Source organism: Lepidochelys olivacea (genome assembly GCF_965140295.1).
Source record: "Lepidochelys olivacea isolate rLepOli2 genome assembly, chromosome: 13".
Lineage (NCBI taxonomy): Eukaryota > Metazoa > Chordata > Testudines > Cheloniidae > Lepidochelys > Lepidochelys olivacea.
In genome coordinates this window covers 2,338,169-2,359,486 of record NC_140423.1, presented here as the reverse complement: position 1 = coordinate 2,359,486, position 21,318 = coordinate 2,338,169, and the positions used below count along the sequence as shown (strand labels likewise).

At 47.5% G+C, this 21,318-nt stretch overlaps 1 protein-coding gene across 3 annotated transcripts; it reads left to right on the top strand.

Moving 5' to 3' along the window:
- Positions 1-2,025: 2,025 nt before the first annotated feature.
- Positions 2,026-18,553, top strand: KIF3B (kinesin family member 3B). Of its 3 annotated transcripts, XR_014713814.1 has the most exons (10): positions 2,026-2,087; positions 9,199-10,649; positions 11,285-11,386; positions 12,084-12,206; positions 12,318-12,436; positions 12,642-12,755; positions 13,506-13,611; positions 14,099-14,277; positions 14,550-16,393; positions 17,600-18,553. XR_014713814.1 is itself a non-coding variant. In XM_084645197.1 (9 exons), the coding sequence occupies exons 2-9, from the start codon at positions 9,267-9,269 to the stop codon at positions 14,641-14,643; spliced, it is 2,220 nt and encodes a 739-aa protein (XP_084501323.1). In that variant the 5' UTR covers positions 2,026-2,087; positions 9,199-9,266; the 3' UTR covers positions 14,644-18,553. The 3 variants fall into 3 exon arrangements, 2 of the variants coding, with proteins under 2 accessions (XP_084501323.1, XP_084501324.1); XM_084645197.1 differs by having other exon boundaries at positions 14,550-18,553; XM_084645198.1 differs by lacking the exon at positions 2,026-2,087 and adding an exon at positions 2,402-2,479 and having other exon boundaries at positions 14,550-18,553.
- Positions 18,554-21,318: the final 2,765 nt, after the last annotated feature.

Genomic DNA, 21,318 nt, shown 5'->3' with positions numbered 1-21,318 from the left:
GTCCAATCCCTCCCACCCCCGTCCTGCATGTCCCCCCCGGCCCCACACGTCCAATCCCTCCCACCCCCGTCCTGCATGTCCCCCCCTGGCCCCACACGTCCAATCCCTCCCACCCCCGTCCTGCATGTCTCCCCCTGGCCCCACACGTCCAATCCCTCCCACCCCCATCCTGCATGTCCCCCCCTGGCCCCACACGTCCAATCCCTCCCACCCCCGTCCTGCATGTCTCCCCCTGGCCCCACACGTTCAATCCCTCCCACCCCCGTCCTGCATGTCTCCCCTTGGCCCCACCCCCATCCTGCATGTCCCCCCCTGGCCCCACACGTCCAATCCCTCCCACCCCCGTCCTGCATGTCTCCCCCTGGCCCCACCCCCGTCCTGCATGTCCCCCCCCGGCCCCACACGTCCAATCCCTCCCACCCCCGTCCTGCATGTCCCCCCCGGCCCCACACATCCAATCCCTCCCACCCCCGTCCTGCATGTCTCCCCCTGGCCCCACCCCCATCCTGCATGTCTCCCCCTGGCCCCACACGTCCAATCCCTCCCACCCCCGTCCTGCATGTCCCCCCCCTGGCCCCACACGTCCAATCCCTCCCACCCCCGTCCTGCATGTCCCCCCCCTGGCCCCACACGTCCAATCCCTCCCACCCCCGTCCTGCATGTCCCCCCCCTGGCCCCACACGTCCAATCCCTCCCACCCCCGTCCTGCATGTCTCCCCTTGGCCCCACCCTCATCCTGCATGTCCCCCCCTGGCCCCACACGTCCAATCCCTCCCACCCCCGTCCTGCATGTCTCCCCCTGGCCCCACCCCCGTCCTGCATGTCTCCCCCTGGCCCCACCCCCATCCTGCATGTCTCCCCCTGGCCCCACACGTCCAATCCCTCCCACCCCCGTCCTGCATGTCCCCCCCCGGCCCCACACGTCCAATCCCTCCCACCCCCGTCCTGCATGTCCCCCCTGGCCCCACACATCCAATCCCTCCCACCCCCGTCCTGCATGTCTCCCCCTGGCCCCACCCCCATCCTGCATGTCTCCCCCTGGCCCCACACGTCCAATCCCTCCCACCCCCATCCTGCATGTCCCCCCCCTGGCCCCACACGTCCAATCCCTCCCACCCCCGTCCTGCATGTCCCCCCCGGCCCCACACATCCAATCCCTCCCACCCCCGTCCTGCATGTCTCCCCCTGGCCCCACCCCCATCCTGCATGTCTCCCCCTGGCCCCACACGTCCAATCCCTCCCACCCCCGTCCTGCATGTCCCCCCCCTGGCCCCACACGTCCAATCCCTCCCACCCCCGTCCTGCATGTCCCCCCCGGCCCCACACGTCCAATCCCTCCCAGCCCCGTCCTGCATGTCCCCCCCGGCCCCACACGTCCAATCCCTCCCACCCCCGTCCTGCATGTCCCCCCTTGGCCCCACACGTCCAATCCCTCCCACCCCCGTCCTGCATGTCCCCCCCGGCCCCACACGTCCAATCCCTCCCACCCCCGTCCTGCATGTCTCCCCCTGGCCCCACACGTCCAATCCCTCCCACCCCCGTCCTGCATGTCTCCCCTTGGCCCCACCCCCATTCTGCATGTCCCCCCCTGGCCCCACACGTCCAATCCCTCCCACCCCCGTCCTGCATGTCTCCCCTTGGCCCCACCCCCATCCTGCATGTCCCCCCCGGCCCCACACATCCAATCCCTCCCACCCCCGTCCTGCACTCCTCCCTTATTGTCTATGGTCCCCACCCTGCATGTCTCCCCCGACATCCGCTCCCAAGGCACTTCCTCTCCTCCCCCCCCCCCCCCCGGGGCTCCTTTATCTGCCCTCCGGTTCCCCCCTCCCCCCAGGTGCACCCAGGTGCCCGGATGGAGCTCGCCGTGGTCGGGCGGGGCTCGTTGCTAGGGAAGCGAAGGCGCCTCGTCTCTGTCCGGTCGCCAAGGAAGTGAGACCGGTTGCCAAGGCGGCCTGTGGGGCCGGTTGCTAAGGAAGTGATGGCGTGGGGGCGGGCGCGCGGGTTGCCAAGGAAGTGAGCGGCGGTCGATCCCCCCGTTTCCGGTGCAGCGGGAGTGGCGGCGGGGCTCCATGGTGACAGCGCAGGTGAGTCCCGCTCTGACCCCCCCCCGCCTCCCATTCACAGGGTCCGAACCGGGCCTGAAAGGGCCCCAGCGGGGGGATGCGCTGCGGGGGTGGGGGGCTTCGTAGCGACCGGCAGGGAGCCCCCTCCCCATCAGAGGGGCGAGCAAAGGAGGGGCGGCAGCGCTGTTGCACACGCCTATCCGCGTCGGGGCGTGAAAAGGAGAGATGGCAGCCGTGTCGTGCACGTGCGTGCGCAAAGGAGGACCGGCAGTCCCTGTTGCACATGCGTGTGTGCACCTGGGTGTGCAAAGGTGGGACGCCACCCCGTTGCACGCGCGTGTGCGTGCCTGGGTGTGCCAAGGTGGGACGGCACCCCCTGTTGCACGCGTGTGGGCGCACCTGGACGTACAAAGGTGGGACGGCAATCCCTGTCACATATGCGTGTGCATATCTGGGCGTGCAAAGCAGGGACGGTAGCCCCTGTCATGCATGGGTGTGTGTATCTGTGTGCAAAGGGGGCACGGCAGCCCCTGTCATGCATGGGTGTGTGTATCTGTGTGCAAAGGGGGCACGGCAGCCCCTGTCATGCATGGGTGTGTGTATCTGTGTGCAAAGGGGGCACGGCAGCCCCTGTCATGCATGGGTGTGTGTATCTGTGTGCAAAGGGGGCACGGCAGCCCCTGTCATGCATGGGTGTGTGTATCTGTGTGCAAAGGGGGCATGGCAGCCCCTGTCATGCATGGGTGTATACACCTGGGCATGCAAAGGAGGGAGTGTTCCCACCCAGATGAGCATGTGAAGGAGGAACCAATTCCATGAGTATAGAAAGGAAGAAATCTCTCCTGTGGACATGTAAACGGGTACTTTTCCTTCCCCCATCCCTTTCCTATGCATGTGTCAACCTCTTAATCGGATTGCTGTGTATTTTCAGAATGATTTCTGTGGAGTTACAGGCTGTTGGTGATCTCATAACCCACTGCAATAGCTTTGAGTTCTCTCCACCACAAAGTTCACTATTGCTCAGCTGCATTTATTGTGTGTTATCATGACATTTAATGTCCTATCCAAGATCTAATGTGTCACAGTACCTACAGTATAGGATTGTTAGTCTGTATAGTGTGGTTCTCGTGTTGGTTTGAAGCTGAAAGCGGACACTCAGAAACTTTGTGATCTCATAACCAGAGATGAAGTTACAGCCTTAAATGTTCATGTAGCTTGGGGTTTACATAACTCTCTGTAAGCTCTGGTGGGAGGAAGGTATCTGGGAAGTAATAATGCCCAAACAGTGTTGGGATTGTAATGGGCAGCAGATTAAACATGGGTTTGCATTGTCATATGGCAACAAAAAAGGAGCAAAGGGGTGATGGTCCCTTTCTGTGGTATGATCACACCTGGGACAATCTGTTCAATTCTAGGCACTTCTTTAGCAGAGAGTGAGAGAGAAAAAATTAGTGGGAAAGACCAACAGAGTGGGGGTAGAAGGTATTGGGTTCTGAGAAAATATTAAAAGAACTAAATGCAGTTAAGTGAGTACATAAGTCTACAAATATCTGAAGACCGTACACAGCAAGAAGGGAATGTAGTTATTTAGGATGATGCTTGGCGGTATAACCAAAGTATGGAGATGCGATTTTGAAAAGTAAGAATTAGGCTGCATATTAACAAAGTCTTCCTGACAGAAAGACCTGTTAAGTTTTTCAGATATAGCTGCTCCTTTGCTTGGGAGTATTAAAAATAGAGAGGTTAAAGCACACTAGCATATGTTCAGTATGGTATCAGTCCTGTATTGGCCCCATGGACTGTTCACTACCATCTCTGATTTCTAAAATTCTAATGATTAAATGTGACAATTTGTGAGATCACTTATTTTTTTTCCGGGTATGACTTCATAGTGTAGTAAAAGAGAATAGGGCTTAAAATTCTTCCTGCAATCATTCAGGGCAAAATTTAAAATACACTAATCTCAGTCTTGAAGTCTAATGGATTAGAGGCCATTTGGGATTTTATCCAGATCTCTTTAGATTTACTGGTTTCATGACGAACAACTGTTAATCATAGCATACAAATAAATGGTGCTGTGACGCAAAGCAAGTGATAGTTTACAAGCCCCTCTATCTCCAGCTGTTTCTTGTAGTGCAAATTTTGCAATATAATTTTTGGTGACTATAAAATATGCAGTATAAATTGTCCTTTAATTTTTAGGTGAGACAAATTTCTGTTCAGATTCCCTAGAATAATTTATAATGCTTTCACGGGGAAGAAGAGTTCAACTAATTAATACACAAGTAACTGTTAACAACAGCAACCAGCAGCAATGGAAATGAATCATGATGAGTTAGCATGACAATAGTGCGAATCAGGGATGAGATGAGATGAAGGAACTGACTTGTTTGTGGCAAAAGTAGATCTGAGATGTGCATTTGAGCAAAGGCAGTCCTAGGTGACTGACAAATAGACAACATAATTCTCACTAAATATATATAGGATACCAAACTGAGAGAGTGAGTGGTTGATTCCTCTGCTGTTATGTGTATTTTCTCTTACATTCAAGATGGCCACATGTGAATAGCAATATGCCCTCGTACTGAAAAAAAAATCTACCAGAAGATTAAATGAACCTAGGATCACATAATCCTAGTCAATATCTCTTGCGGAAGGTGCCAGAGATAGAGGCAAGAGGATAACATTAAAAATAAAACACACCTCTGGTTCTGGCTGCTGAATGAATTTCATTTGTGAATAAAAAGTTAGTCTGTTGTTGATAAGGTACATCCCCAGCAGTATTAATTATTGTGTTGTTTTTGTTTTATTTTTCATAAACTTTTTGGCCCAAGAAGAATCTGGAGAATATGTCTTGTATATAGTTTTGATTAACAGAGTCTGCTTCAAAGAATCCTGTAGGACAGTTTGCTGCTACAAACGTTAGTTTAATTTGTTTGACAGAAGAGTGTTACCAAAGCAGTCGGAGATGGTCTTATTCAAAGATTATCCACATTGATTAGAGGTGGCATTTCTGTAACAGATCATAGCCCATGCTTTCAGAATCTCATGAACATTTCCATGCCTAATTTGAACGTACGTATGGTGGTAAAGGTGCAAACAGATGCACATTCATTTTTGTCCATGCGGTTCTGAGATATTTTCAGTTGCAGGAACTCTGCATGCCAGGGCAGAGGTGGAGGGAGAATCATATATGTAGGTGACATTCACAAGTTTATCAGCAAAGAAGGAGGGTATGCTTTGTGTGCTTTTACAAGTCTTCAATCTGACTTTCATATTTTCTCTAGACTGGCATTTTTAAATATGTATTCCTTTCTGTCCAGGTAGTAAGCCTATCCTTATTGGAGTTGTGAATCAGGAGGGAAAAGATCACTGTATTTTAGTCAGCAGCATCTGGAGACTCATTGGCTATACACTGTATTGAATCCTTTGTGCAAGTCTATAAAGCACTGATGCTTAGCCACTTTGGTCAACTCAATGCACGTTCCGGATCATCTACTTTGAGTTCTAAGTGTCTTCATATGGCATACCTTCTCCATGCAGGGAGGCAAGCAGTTTCCATTAAGGCACTGAGATAATTTTAAAGGTCTTACTGAAATTTCAGTAAATATTATTACATGTGTTTCTTCGGTGCTCTAAGATTACCTCCTGTTCTTATAAATGCCTTGTTCCCAGCATGGGCATTGGGATAGAAAATGTTGCTGGTCCTTTAGCTCTACACCTGAACTTCTCAGGAGGTCCCCTCAAGGACAGAGACAAGATGCAATTACAGAATCAAAAATGTAGTCCTCAAATGTGGTATTTTTGCTACAGATCCAGCTAGCATTAGAATAGAGGGAAAGCCCTGAGGGAACCAAACAAATTGACTTTGAAATGTTTCCAACAGCTGGACCTAAGTATAAAGCAAGTTCAGAAAAGCCCATCTAGGATTTAAACAGGCATCCTTCTTAGAGGGTTCATTTTTTTAAAATTGGTTTGTCTGAAACCTTTCAGTTGCGTTTTATGAGCTATGCAGTCACATACTTTTGGTGGCAGCCCATTGATGAATGGCTGCACATTTTCTTTTAAAGGGAAGCTCAATGTGCTAATGACTGGGGATGGATGAGCATGTTTCACCATCTCCAGGTGTCTCCTCATTACAGAACCCATAAACTGCGGGGCTTTGTGAATCAAATTGTTATGTAGCATGAGTTTTGTCTAATGCAGAACCTTGTAAAACTAGATGGCATTCGATCACTTAGTACTTTAGATCTTGGTTGTGGAATATATTCCATCATTTTTGGGTTCTGGAGCAGAGCTGGCCTAGACAAAGAATCCAAATAAAGGTATATTGAGACGAGAATAATTATGCCATAGATTTGTTGACCCTGTGACATCTAGAGTACATATGGCTATCTTCAGCTTAAGATGTATGAGTTGAAGCTGGGGGAAACTGGTGTTACTTTGCAAGCCCCAACCCTAAAGTAGCAGTTACACTAGAAGAAGGTGGAGTATGATCAAAGACCCATGTACTTTTTGCTCGTGTTATTTATTTTGATATTAAGTTTAATTTATTTTATTCTTTTCTCTAATTTTTAAGGACAGGGTCCTCGGCCTCTCATAACAAGTGGTGCAAACGGGCCTTAAACCAGCCTTAGGAGGGAGGAATGTCAGGCTGATGTAAATCTGGTATCCTGAGTCTCCCATTCTCCATCTCTCCGCTCCATGCAGAATATGTATTGGGGCTGGCTACGAGGGGATAGGGGCATGATGGGAGTTGGAGGATGAAGATCCAGGACCACACTCAGTGCACTTTGCTGATCCCTTGTCAGCTTAGTTGTCCCAGGTCGTATAAGTTATAATAGCCTATGGCTGCTCTAACTTGCACTAGGGGCTGGTTCAGGACCAGAGAGTTATAAACATAACCTAGAGCCATCTTTATGGCTTCTTCCTACCCACTCCCCTATGCTAATTGTGAATTGGGACCTGCGTCCTCTATTTTTAACATGCTACAGATGTTTGTATTGCAAATGCATAACTGCACCATAGATGTTGGTAGGGAGGAACCTGAAGGTTTTGGCAACGATCGGGAAGGGAAGCTGAGTTTTACAGCTTTTAATACTGTATGGGAATACTCCTTCCACCCACCTTATGAGCATAGTTGGTGGTGACTTGAAAGTTTGTCATAACCAGCAATGCAATCCTTAACAGCAAAAAGCTGTCTGATTGCGCCTGCCTCAGCATCATCCACTATCTCTAACATCCACAACAAGCACAGTAGTTAAATTAAGTGTTGATATTTAATTGCCAGTTCGTTTCAGAGTTAACACACCATTAAGATGAATGGGGATGGTTTACTCTGCTTTCCTAAGTGTGCAGACAACTCTGCCTTGGTTTGTGCCAATTCACATTGAAGGTTTTCTTTGCAATGTTAAGGACTATAAATACATTTGTGTGTGTGTGTGAGAGAGACTGTTTAGCCCTGGTACACGCTACAAATTTCTATCAGTATAACTACATCTCTCAGGGGTGTGGAAAAACCACACTCCTGAGTGACGTAGTTATACAAACCGAACTCCTGGTGTAGACAGTGTTATGTCAACGGGAGGGCTTCTGTCGACATAGCTACAGCCTCTTGGGGAGGTGGAGTTACCTATGCCAATGGGAGAAGATTTCCTGTTGTTGTAGGTAGCATCTTCATGAAGCGCTACAGTGGCAGAACTGCACCAGTGCAACTGCAGTGCTGTAAGTGGGGACAAGCCCTTAGATTCTGCCACATGTTTATATCACAGACAGTCGATTCTGTATCAAATTCCAGGGCTCTGGAAACACAGACCACGCTAGGTATAATAGTTGAAAGGCGAAAATAAAGCTTTATTGGTTTCTCTTGAATCCTGGCAGCTACGGCAGTTCCATTAAAGATTTATTATGCTGTAATTAGACCTACAAAAGGTGACTTAAAATGTAACAAAGAAAAGGAAAAAGCATCCGTGGTACTTTTCCGGGCAATATCTTTCCTTTAAGAGATCCTAGAGATGAGTTTTAAACTTGTGGCCAGAAACTGAAGCACTGCATCTTTCTGATGACATAACATGTAAATAACATAGGACTAATTAAATCTGAATCCTGATCCTGAAGTGCCAGAACCCAAATGTGACTCCCTCCAGAATCCAGTGTATTTATATTTGATTTCCAAAGAACCTCACAGTCTGTCAGGTGCTGCTGCAGTAAAAACAATCAAGGACAATTTTTAGGCAACTAAAAATGCAGGCAGTTAAAGCTGGTAGTGCATAAGAGGCTGCACAAAGGCTGCTGTTCACCAGTTCCTTTTTGTCCTGTGATGGTGCTCTGTGACCTTCCATTTCTCTGCAGTATAAGGGCAGCTGAAGAGGGGGAGGCAGCAGCATTAGGTTAATGTAACTGTTTGATGCCCTTTCCCTGAAATTAAATGTGCTGTGCCAGGAAGGGTTTTGGCTACTCTAAGCTCTTCATTATGAAATGAAAATGTTTAGTAACAGCAGGTAGTTTTAATCAGAGACATCTTTCTAAATTTATGTATAAGTTCTTCAGATGTGTCCTGAATTTATAATTTTGCTGGATGAGTTGAGGCTCTTGATCTAAACACTGATAAGGTTCCTCACAAGAACCTCTAAACAACATCTTTAATGCAGTAGGCAGCAGCATAAGCACCAGATAAAGTGACTCAAAAGTCATGTGTATGTTAGATTGATAAGGGCTGTGATTTGAACCTGAAGCTAATGCTTTTAATTGACTATTCCAAACCAGAATGTAGAAGAAGTTGATTGCAATGGGTTTAACTAATAAAAAAAAGTGTTAAACAGCATTTCTAATTTTTTTTTAAAGGGAAGGGAAAGGGGTAAATTGACCAACTATAGTGATTTTATTTCATGAAGATTCTTTGCAACATTTCTTTACGTAACAAAATATTAATCCATATGTAAGATTTTGAGAGATTGTTTCAAATAGATGAAGGCTTTTAAAAATGTTTACCTGAACTGTTATTTTTGTGCTTCAGAATCCATCACAGGTCAGGTGACCCAAAGTCTGCAGAATTAAATGAGTTGAATCTGTGCCTTTGCCCAAAAAATGACTGAAAGCTGTAGTCACGCGCCCTTCCTTTGTTTATTTCTAGGTTTTCAGCGCTCCTGGCCTTCCTGGATCACCTGTCTGTCAAATCTCCCCTGCCACCGTCCTGTCATCATGTCCAAGTTAAAGAGTTCTGAATCCGTCAGAGTGGTGGTGCGGTGCCGGCCAATGAATGGGAAAGAAAAGGCAGCTTCATATGACAAAGTTGTTGATGTGGATGTCCAGTTAGGGCAGGTATCAGTGAAGAATCCCAGGGGAACATCTCATGAGCTGCCTAAAACTTTCACCTTTGATGCTGTCTATGACTGGAATTCCAAGCAGTTTGAACTTTATGATGAGACCTTTAGACCTCTGGTGGATTCTGTCCTGCAAGGGTTCAATGGGACTATCTTTGCCTATGGGCAGACTGGGACAGGGAAAACATATACAATGGAAGGAGTGCGTGGTGACCCTGAAAAAAGAGGGGTCATCCCCAATTCGTTTGACCACATCTTCACCCACATCTCTCGATCTCAGAACCAGCAGTATTTGGTTAGAGCTTCTTATCTGGAAATATACCAAGAAGAAATCAGAGATTTGCTATCAAAGGATCAGTCCAAGAGGCTGGAGCTGAAAGAGAGACCAGACACTGGTGTGTATGTGAAGGACTTGTCATCTTTTGTCACAAAGAGTGTCAAAGAGATCGAGCATGTCATGAATGTGGGGAACCAAAACCGCTCAGTTGGTGCTACCAACATGAATGAGCATAGCTCCCGTTCCCATGCCATTTTTGTGATCACCATTGAGTGCAGCCAGGTGGGACTTGATGGGGAGAATCACATCCGTGTAGGAAAACTCAACCTAGTGGACCTTGCAGGCAGTGAACGCCAGGCCAAGACTGGAGCACAGGGGGAAAGGCTGAAGGAAGCTACCAAGATTAACCTCTCCCTTTCAGCTTTGGGCAATGTTATATCTGCTCTAGTAGATGGTAAAAGCACTCACATTCCATACCGGGACTCAAAACTAACTAGGCTACTTCAGGACTCACTAGGTGGCAATGCTAAGACTGTGATGGTGGCCAATATAGGCCCTGCCTCTTACAATGTAGAAGAAACTCTTACTACCCTGCGATATGCCAACCGTGCCAAAAACATCAAGAACAAACCAAGAGTTAATGAGGATCCTAAGGATGCACTGCTACGAGAATTCCAGGAAGAAATCGCTCGGCTCAAGGCACAATTGGAAAAACGGTCTGTTGGTAAAAGAAAGAGGAGAGAAAGGAGAAGAGATGGTGGGGAAGAGGAAGAGGAGGATGGTGAAGAGGGTGACGAAGGGGATGACAAAGATGACTACTGGAAGGAGCAGCAGGAAAAGCTGGAAATTGAGAAGAAAGCTATTGTAGAGGATCACAGCTTGGTGGCAGAAGAAAAGATGAGGCTGCTAAAGGAGAAGGAGAAGAAGATGGAGGATCTCAAACGAGAGAAGGAAGCAGCAGAAATGCTGGGTGCCAAAATCAAGGTAGAGTGCTTGTTGGACTCCTTGAAGGGAATGTTCTCTGCGTTTAAGGAAGGATGGCAGTTCATCAAATTGGGACAATAACTTTGTAGAGAAAGTTTTAGAGTAATGGTGAGAGGAGGTGCCTGGGTCAGAAGTTTTAAAAATCAACTTTATGTAGACAGAGGTGGGAATTCCTTTAAAAATTGAATTTAGAATTAGTGGTTCACATTTGTAAGATGTTTTATATAATTTATAAACTGTGGTTGTAGAACCTACTTGTAGGACCTTGGGAAGTCAATACAAGAGATTAAATGTGATATACACGCTTCTTATTGTGCTGTAACTTCTAAGTAACAAGCTTCATTCTGTTACTGATTATTATGTGTGAAAGCCTCCATCTCAACCTCTCAAAATGTGGGACAGATTGCCACAATGAAGAACACAAGACAAATTACTAGTGCATTAACCTTACAATTATGTAGGATTTGACAGAGAGAACAATTTCCATAACAACAGGTTTAAATTTGGCTGTTCAGTCAGTGACACCCGTTATAAAGGAGAGTTCAGTGGTAAGTATGTAAGGAATTGTTTTTTTTAAAAGGATGGGTTACATGGCTGCTTGAGAGGTTAACCTCTCGGTATATTTTTTCTTTCAGGCAATGGAAAGCAAGCTCCTTGTTGGAGGGAAAAACATTGTGGATCACACAAATGAACAGCAGAAAATCTTGGAGCAGAAACGTCAGGAAATTGCAGAACAGGTAAGAGGCAGGAAACAGTTTATTATTTTGTGGCAAAGAGCTGCTATTCTAGACCTTTCAGAAAACATGAAGGTAAGAGAAACTATAAACTAGTGTTCTTGAGATTAATGATTGATCCCTAGCCCTAGTTTAATGATTACTGGCAAAAGAGAGATAAAAAGGGCTTGTGTCCTTCTTACTGCTTTATGATGTATAGAGAAGGCCTGTAATCTTTTTTTTTTCCCTCTGGTCCTGTCTTGGTTAGAAATTTCTGTGGTGGAGGACTAATGAAATGATATCCTCATAAGACCCTAGAGGGTGAAAGCTGCAGCAGTTAAATGAGGGGAGGGATATTTAGTCAGACTATTTACAACTTTTTCTATTTTGTGTTTTTGTTGGTGCATATTTAACTGCAATGACTAATTAAGATTTTGGAGAAAGAAAGTCCTTGCTACGGTTTCAACACTCCCACTCCTTTAACTGAGTTTATTCACAATAAATATCCTATGCGGCGCCCAACAAACCCTTCAAAGTCAAATAAACACAGGGTTGATGTTCCTGATATTTCTAAGGTAAAAAACAACTTGAAATTGGAATCTAAATCAAGAATCCTGGATCCCAGGCAAAAGGGATGCCTTGGATGTGGCTTTCATGTATGCAGGCACCAAAAGCAGCAATATGACAGTGTTGATCTAATCTTGTTTGTGGTATTCCTTAGAAACGTCGGGAGCGAGAAATCCAGCAACAGATGGAAAGTCGGGATGAGGAAACACTGGAGCTAAAAGAGACCTATAGTTCCCTGCAGCAAGAGGTGGACATTAAAACCAAAAAACTCAAAAAGGTAAAAAGTAAATAATGCTAGATCAGATGGATTAGAAACTGAATGGCACTGCATGTGAAGGTGATAACAACATTGCACAGTCATTGCTCTGGTTCTTCTCACCTGTTCCAGCTTTTTTCCAAGCTGCAAGCTGTGAAGGCAGAGATCCATGATCTCCAGGAGGAGCACATCAAGGAGCGGCAAGAACTGGAACAGACCCAGAATGAGCTTACCAGGGAGTTAAAGCTAAAGTAGGTCCCATTGCTCCATATGCTGCCCTTAACTCTTGCTAAAGGTATTTTATTCTTGGGAGTGGATTGCAAACCAACTGCTTACAGAACAAGAGACAGAACTAGAAATTCCTTCTCTTTTTCTAGGGCTGTGTTGGAGAGATGGTGGGATGTTAATTCTCCTATTTGCATATGTCCCATTTTTGTTCTTGCCTGTTATCTACAGGCACCTGATTATTGAAAACTTTATTCCACTGGAGGAAAAGAACAAGATCATGAACAGATCTTTCTTTGATGAAGAGGAAGACCAGTGGAAACTGCATCCCATAACTCGGCTGGAGTGAGTTTACCCCCTAACCTTTCTTTAAAACTGGGTCACATGAAGACTTCAAGCTGGCCAAAGCAAGATTCTCCATATAGTTTTAGCCTCATCCAGTAAGAGTTCTTAAAGTCAGAATGAAGTTCTAGCCAAACTATAACCTGAGTAAAATAAAGGTGAAAGCAAAGTTAGGAAAACTCTAACCTGTGAGGAGAGGAAGGAAGTTCTACTGATAGTCTTACAGATATATATATATATATATAGCATCTTTCTTCCAAAGGATTGCGAATTGCTTTGCAAACTACATATAGTACTGTGTTTGTGATTTAAAAAGTCAACAGATTCAACATATCTACTACCATAGTTATTTCCTATTTTAAATATAAGCTATCTCAGAGGCCAGTGTATAGGAACTGCTGACAAATCCTGACTCTCTATATATGAGGTTCCAAAGAGCAAATGTAGAATGAAAGGGCCAGAGGAATGTACATCATCCTATGGTTTGTACTATAGGAATGTGTAGGAATCCCACAGTAAGCACAAAACAACAAATTGTAGAGGCTAACTTGTGAAGGACAGTATCTAATACCACTTGCTTGGGTTTTTACTGTTAAGTTGGAGCACATTCCCAGGTGCCTGTAGCAATCTTCTTTTTCCAAATAGATACACTGGATTGCCTCAGGGCATTGCAGATATTTTGATTTATTCAAATAATGAGAAATCTTTTTAGTTTTTGGCATGTGAAAGATTCCGTACTCATCTCCTTTTCAGTAACCAGCAGATGATGAAAAGGCCAGTGTCAGCAGTGGGATACAAGAGGCCTTTGAGTCAGCATGCCAGGATGTCCATGATGATTCGTCCAGAGGCCCGGTATAGGGTAAGCCCAAACATGGATGCAGACTGCATCTGTTTACCTCTTGTATTCAGAGGAGTATGAATTTCTGAGAATATATAGTTGTCCTACATAAACTGTGTGACAGATGCAGAAGACTGTGGAGAGGAAGCTTCCCTCTTGACATATTAAAAATGTGTCTTAAACCCAGCAGTCTGGTGTTGCTCAAGAAGAGTTTATGACCTTCATGCTGCTGCTAAGTTACCTTCACCTAGTGTTGATCAGAAGTGATAAAGTAAAAGCTTAAGCAGGGTGATAGGAAAGTCACAAGCCAGAGAGAATGCAGTGGCCCGAGAACAGTCTTTGTGACAAGGGTAATGTGACCACAAGCACAAGGGAAATATATGCTTCCAATAAATCTAGGAGTTCTGGTAACAATCCTTATCAAAGTGTGGAATACGTCAGTACAGTGAGTGGAAAGTATGAGTATGTGTGGACATTGATGGTTCCGGTTCTGCTTCCACTTTCTTAGGCAGAAAATATTGTGTTACTGGAGCTAGATATGCCTAGCCGAACAACCAGAGACTACGAGGGCCCAGCCATTGCTCCTAAAGTGCAGGCTGCTCTAGAAGCAGCTCTGCAGGATGAAGATGAGATACAGGTGGATGCCTCCACTTTTGAGAGCATGTCAAATAAAAAATCGAAATCCAGGTGAGTCAAGTTGTAGAAAGTAGGTTATATCCACCTCTGTCCATTGGACCCCAGTCAGCAATGTATGCATGCATAGGGTCACTGTCCGTCTGCAGGACTGGTCAGTGAGATGAAAACTAAATTAGCCCTGAGGTAGGTGGAGAGAGATGGGTAAACAGGGCAGAGGAGCAAGCTGAGATTGTTAGAGACTTATATCCAGTCAAACTCATTCAGCTTTTGGGAGATTCGTTTTGATGTGTAACAGGCAACTTTCTTTGTTTTTACTTCTTCAGGCCTAAAACTGGAAGGAAATCGGGGGGATCCTCTTCCTCAGGCACCTCTGGGTCTCAGCTCTACCCACAGTCCCGGGGGCTGGTTCCTAAGTAAAAACAACAATTCCTCTCCAGGGCGTGAACAGCATTTACCTTCTGAGAGCGAAGACAAGTAAAAATCTGCAGAGAGGACTCTCAGCCAGACTCCAAGCCCTTTCCTTTGGGGAATAGCAATTGGCTCTTCGCAGTTTAACTGACTTGTGTCAAAATGTGCCAGTCCCAGGTGTGCTGAACCTTGCAGGAAAAGATTTGCTCACAATCTAGCAATCAGCCCCTATTGGGAACAGATTTTAGTTAGGAAATCAGAAATGCATGAGGTACGTTAAAGTGTGTTAGAAGCAATGGGAAGCATGAGGATCACCTCACAGCATCGCCCTCTCTCCTTCTGTTCCAGCCCCCTTGCTGTACTGGGCTCTCTTGCTGTTGGGCAACAGGAAAGAGTTGAAAGTCATCTCAACAGAATCAACTCTCCAGAACCTCAGAATGAAAACTTAGGGAGGTTAAAAAGTGGAGGGTATATCCAAGCTTGACTAGGTGCATTGTTTTCCTCTTTCTATTGAAAGAATGGCATCTTCATTTGGGGTTAGAGTTGGGTTGAACAATCCTGAGAAGGGCGGGATTGGAGATCTGTTTCCATGCACTTCACAGCTAGACCTTTCCACTTCCCTTTAGAAAAGTAGAACAAGGGAGGATCTTGGAAGTATATTTTGCTCCTATAGAATGGAAGAAATAGAAACTGAAGTTCTCTATCTGTTTACAGACATCAGTAAGAGCTCTTCTAAACTGACCTGCTAAAGACTCAACCCCTACTGGCAGGAACCACCTTGTCAAAGAATAAGTCTGCATACCAGTGCCAGATCCATACTAGCTCTCTTCCTCTCTCTTCTCCATCCCACACCTGGCTTTTTAGACCAGTTTCCATACTGAATATCTAAACCCCAGAGCTTGTATGGCCATTTTCTCAGATCTTCCACCATTTGTAGGAAATGTAGATCTAGCTTGGTGCTAGGTCTCTGCCAGGAGGCACACGTGGCCGGTTCTGCCATTCCCTATGACGTGGATGGAATCTGGAGCACTATGAGGCAAAGCCATATTAGACTTCACTTTTCTGATAAGTATGCAACCTTTCCCTTGATGTTATGAGGAGCTTCAGTGCAGGAGCTTCCTTTTGTGTCTCATCCTGCTCCAAGTTAAGAACATTCCCTTTTCAGTTTTAAGCTTCCCTGAATACAGTGAGGCTAGGTGGGAATGAGGGCCATGTGTAATCACCAGTCTGGGGGTGCAAGGAAATCCGATATAAATCCCAAGGATGGTACACTGAAATTGAAAGGGGAAGAACTCCTGCTTTAGATGGTCTCTTTTCAAAGTTTGCCCTATGACTAATATCACAGGCCTGCATGGTCCAGTGGGGAGAGGGGAGCTGCTGTATTGGATGGGCTCAGAAGGCAGAGTAAGGTGTTCCTGTCTTGCGTCTCACTGTTCAACTTGTAACTTTTAGTTCCTTGTATATTGAGAGTTGAGCTATTTTTTTCTTGATTGTTGTCAACTGTTGTCCTGTGATTGTTTTTTTACCCATTACCTCTCCCTCGCAGATGACCTCTCACTAGACCGACCAGTGTATGAGAACTTGCCTGTTTTTAGAAATACTCTAATGTAGGGACTCTACTTTGTGTTCTTGTTAAGTATCCATTGACTGACTCTGTCCAGTCTGGAACAACTCCATTGTATCTGACCGCCATGAGCAGAAGGAACACAACACTTCTGGCATAAAGCTCTCCTCTGCATCTTGCTGGCATGGTGCCTTGGTGAGTCAGCTGCTCAGGCCTTTTGTCCTTTCTGCTTAACTTGGGTTAAGTTCTAACTCAGCTGCTTTGATTCAAGGAGTATATTTCTGGATGAGAACCAAATTAATATTTTTTTAAATTTTGATGGGGGGGGGGAGGAGAGTTTTGCCTATGGGTGAGGGAGGAGCCATCTGCTCATTTTCTGCTAACCTAATAATGGAAGCCTAACATAACTTTCTTTTTTGTAAACCACTGTTTCTGTACAAAAAGCCTTGTGATGGTCTCTTGTGGTATAAAACAGAGTGTCAACGTCCCATCCCCCCCCCGGGTATATAATCTTGTTTACTTCATAATTGAAAAAGAGGATTGTATGGTTTAAGTATTCAGAGAATTGAAATGAGACAAAGTGACTGTACAGACTGCGATGGTACTATATACATCTATGCCTCTTCACTCACTACTATTCCATTGGGTTTCTGTATGAAATTTTGTAGTATTTCCCATGTGGCAGGAATAAGTGCATTGGAAATCACAGCCCAAACCCAGACTGTTCTGCTTTTACTCTTAATATGCTAGAACGGCTGATACCTCAGAAAGCCCTGTTTATAAATGCGTATAAGTGAGGGTGAGAGAAAGGGAATGGGGTAAGCAAAGTATAAAATTGACTTTTAGTTAGCTTTACCCACAGCTCCATTTTAAACAGTATGTCCAGTGAATAAGAGATAATAAGCAAATCTCAGGGCAACAGCAGCTTTCAGCTTCTCACTCTGATTACCTACCCCTTGAGTAGATCCATAGGGTACGTCTACACTGCAATTAAAAAATTGTGACTGGCCTGGGACAACCAGCCTGGGCTTGTGGGGCTCAGGCTAACGGGCTATTTAATTGCAGGGTAGACAATTGGGCTCAGGCTGGAGCCTGGGCTCCAGGACCCTGCAAGGTCCCAGAGCTCAAGCTGGAGTCCAAGCCCGAACATCTACACCACAATTAAACAGCGCCTGAGCCCTGTGGGCCCAAGTCAGCTAGCACAGGCCAGCCACGAGTATCTAATTGCAGTGAGGACATACATTTTGTGGGGCAGCGATATTGGGATGAAGTGAATGCATGTGTCTTAAATTGTACAATGTTAGTGAAGTTCTGGATTGACATGTCTAAAAAGTTATCCTGCCAGGCTTGTCTCTCTCTGCTGCATGTGGGTATGATCTGAACCATCTGGGCTTCCTGCAGGTTAACAGCCAAAGAAGACAGGAAATCCACCAAGTTCCTGGAAGAGACCCTGGGAGAGTGTACACAATCAGTCTCTTCAGAGGACTGTTTAAAATCCTCCTCCTCTTTGCTCTGCTCTGTATAATTGGATACGATTTTATTTTTCAAGTTACATGCAGTAAAGGTAGCTTTTCTGTTCCAGAGTCAATTCCCACATGAAACCGAACACATAGGAATTACAGCACTTAACATTCTTAATATAGGTCTGATAGCCCCTTGTTGAAAGGTTTGCATGCTGCTTGAATCTTATAGAACATATACCTCTGTGATGACCTTTTGAACTGTAATGATGCAATATACAGACTTTTGGTTTGATACAGAACTCTCTAGCTGTAGTACTTCCTCACTGTGTCTAGATTCATTGCCAAGTTTCAGAGAAGCACTGATTCCTGTAAATCTGGATATTTTATCTGACCTGTCTTTTAATTTCTGATATCTGACCATACAACCAGGCCTTAAAAGGGGAAGAAGTGATTCTTGTGGCTTTCTTTCTACAGTGTTAAACACATAGACAAATGAGAAGAACATATGTGCACAATGCAAAAGCCATAATCAGATGCTCAGCTGGAACTGAACAAGAACAGTGGTGCCTGGCTGCTTTGCACCGTGCAGTGGTCATTTAGCTCCCTATGATCTAGGCACTTAATACCTTACCCTCCTCAGCCCAATTTCGCTAGTTTCTGGAATGAAATGCCCAAGGATACTTGTGGGCACAACTGTCTTTGTGAGATTTCACTCCTTGGTCTTACACTGATCTTGACCTTTGGCGACCTGTAGACAATGAAAGTCCCTAGTTCTGTCAATAGGTTTTACAACTTATATTTATTTGTATCATCTCTTTTGGCTAGGAATGTAAAAGTGATCCTAAAGTAAGATATGTAATAAAATCAATCAGATTTATTGTATCTACCAAAACGTGTCCTTTCTTCATTCTTAAATGAATTTATAAATCATTGCAATGTTCACAAATCCTTAGGTGGCTGTAAAACACCAGGCCCTCATTCTATTAGAAAGTGTCTGCAGAAGCTAGCCTGTTATAACAATGGAATGTAAATGTCATTGTGACAGGTAGCCCCAGAGAATAGCATACTCTTGTTATTAACAGAATATGTATAGTTCAAGCCATAGCAGCACAAACGTCCTCGTTCCCCTCCCCGAAAATGTGGCTCACCTCTATCTTGGAGAGACCACTTGTGGGGCTGAAAGGGTAGGTTAGTCCTTTTGTCCTTTCTGCTGAGTGACAAAAAGGGATCCAGTTAGTGGTAATTATGGTGGAGGTTTTTGTGATGTAAACGTCTGGACAATGGAGTGAGACCACTAAGCTCATTTCATATAAGTCACTATATGGTCTCTAATGAAAGTTGAGTATTTTGGTTGGGAAAAAACCACTGTCTTTCAATTTTGATAATTTATTACATGAAGCCTGGTGTTCTGTTCCTCAGGTATTTTATGACATGGCATGGTGAGGGACCTGTGTCCAAAAAAAAAAAAAAAAGCTCCAACGGAAAAACCCTAAGCATTCATTCTCTTCGAGCCTCTCTCACTACACACGCTCAGCAGTAAGACCCAGCTCTACAAAGGTATTTAGGCTCCTAACTTATATTGATATAAACAGAAGTTAGAAGCATAAAAAGGGGGAGGGTGTTCACACGGGGGTTTATGGCCCTGGGTCGGAGGGGGGGTTCACACATGGGTGAATGGCTCTGAGTGGGGGGAGGTGTATGGCTCTGGGGGGGGTGGTCACATGGGGGTGAATGGCTCTGAGTGGGGGGGGTGGTCACACGGGGGTCAATGGCTCTGAGTGAGGGGGGGTCTATGGCTCCGGGGGGGGGTGGTCACACGGGGGTGAATGGCTCTGAGTGGGGGGGGGGTGGTCACATGGGGATCAATGGCTCTGAGTGAGGGGGGGTGTATGGCTCTGGGGGTGGTGGTCACACAGGGGTCAAAGGCTCTGAGTGGGGGGAGGTGTATGGCTCCGGGGGGGGGGTGGTCACACGGGGGTCAAAGGCTCTGAGTGGGGGGGGTGGTCACACGGGGGTCAAAGGCTCTGAGTGGGGGGGTCTATGGCTCCGGGGGGGGTGGTCACACGGGGGTGAATGGCTCTGAGGGGGGGGTCTATGGCTCCGGGGGGGGTGGTCACACGGGGGTCAATGGCTCTGAGTGAGGGGGGGTCTATGGCTCGGGGGGGGGGTGGTCACACGGGGGTCAAAGGCTCTGAGTGAGGGGGGGGTCTATGGCTCCGGGGGGGGGGGTGGTCACACGGGGGTCAAAGGCTCTGAGTGGGGGGGGTGGTCACACGGGGGTCAAAGGCTCTGAGTGGGGGGGGTGGTCACACGGGGGTCAAAGGCTCTGAGTGGGGGGGTCTATGGCTCCGGGGGGGGTGGTCACACGGGGGTGAATGGCTCTGAGGGGGGGGTCTATGGCTCCGGGGGGGGTGGTCACACGGGGGTCAATGGCTCTGAGTGAGGGGGGGTCTATGGCTCGGGGGGGGGGTGGTCACACGGGGGTCAAAGGCTCTGAGTGAGGGGGGGGTCTATGGCTCCGGGGGGGGGGGTGGTCACACGGGGGTCAAAGGCTCTGAGTGGGGGGGGTGGTCACACGGGGGTCAAAGGCTCTGAGTGGGGGGGTCTATGGCTCCGGGGGGGGTGGTCACACGGGGGTGAATGGCTCTGAGGGGGGGGTGGTCACACGGGGGTCAATGGCTCTGAGTGAGGGGGGGTCTATGGCTCCGGGGGGGGTGGTCACACGGGGGTCAAAGGCTCTGAGTGGGGGGGGTCTATGGCTCCGGGGGGGTGGTCACACGGGGGTCAATGGCTCTGAGTGGGGGGGTCTATGGCTCCGGGGGGGGTGGTCACACGGGGGTGAATGGCTCTGAGGGGGGGGTCTATGGCTCCGGGGGGGGTGGTCACACGGGGGTCAATGGCTCTGAGTGAGGGGGGGTCTATGGCTCGGGGGGGGGGTGGTCACACGGGGGTCAAAGGCTCTGAGTGAGGGGGGGGTCTATGGCTCCGGGGGGGGGGGTGGTCACACGGGGGTCAAAGGCTCTGAGTGGGGGGGGTGGTCACACGGGGGTCAAAGGCTCTGAGTGGGGGGGGTGGTCACACGGGGGTCAAAGGCTCTGAGTGGGGGGGTCTATGGCTCCGGGGGGGGTGGTCACACGGGGGTGAATGGCTCTGAGGGGGGGGTCTATGGCTCCGGGGGGGGTGGTCACACGGGGGTCAATGGCTCTGAGTGAGGGGGGGTCTATGGCTCGGGGGGGGGGTGGTCACACGGGGGTCAAAGGCTCTGAGTGAGGGGGGGGTCTATGGCTCCGGGGGGGGGGGTGGTCACACGGGGGTCAAAGGCTCTGAGTGGGGGGGGTGGTCACACGGGGGTCAAAGGCTCTGAGTGGGGGGGTCTATGGCTCCGGGGGGGGTGGTCACACGGGGGTGAATGGCTCTGAGGGGGGGGTGGTCACACGGGGGTCAATGGCTCTGAGTGAGGGGGGGTCTATGGCTCCGGGGGGGGTGGTCACACGGGGGTCAAAGGCTCTGAGTGGGGGGGGTCTATGGCTCCGGGGGGGTGGTCACACGGGGGTGAATGGCTCTGAGTGGGGGGGTCTATGGCTCCGGGGGGGTGGTCACACGGGGGTGAATGGCTCTGAGGGGGGGGGTCACACGGGGGTGAATGGCTCTGAGTGG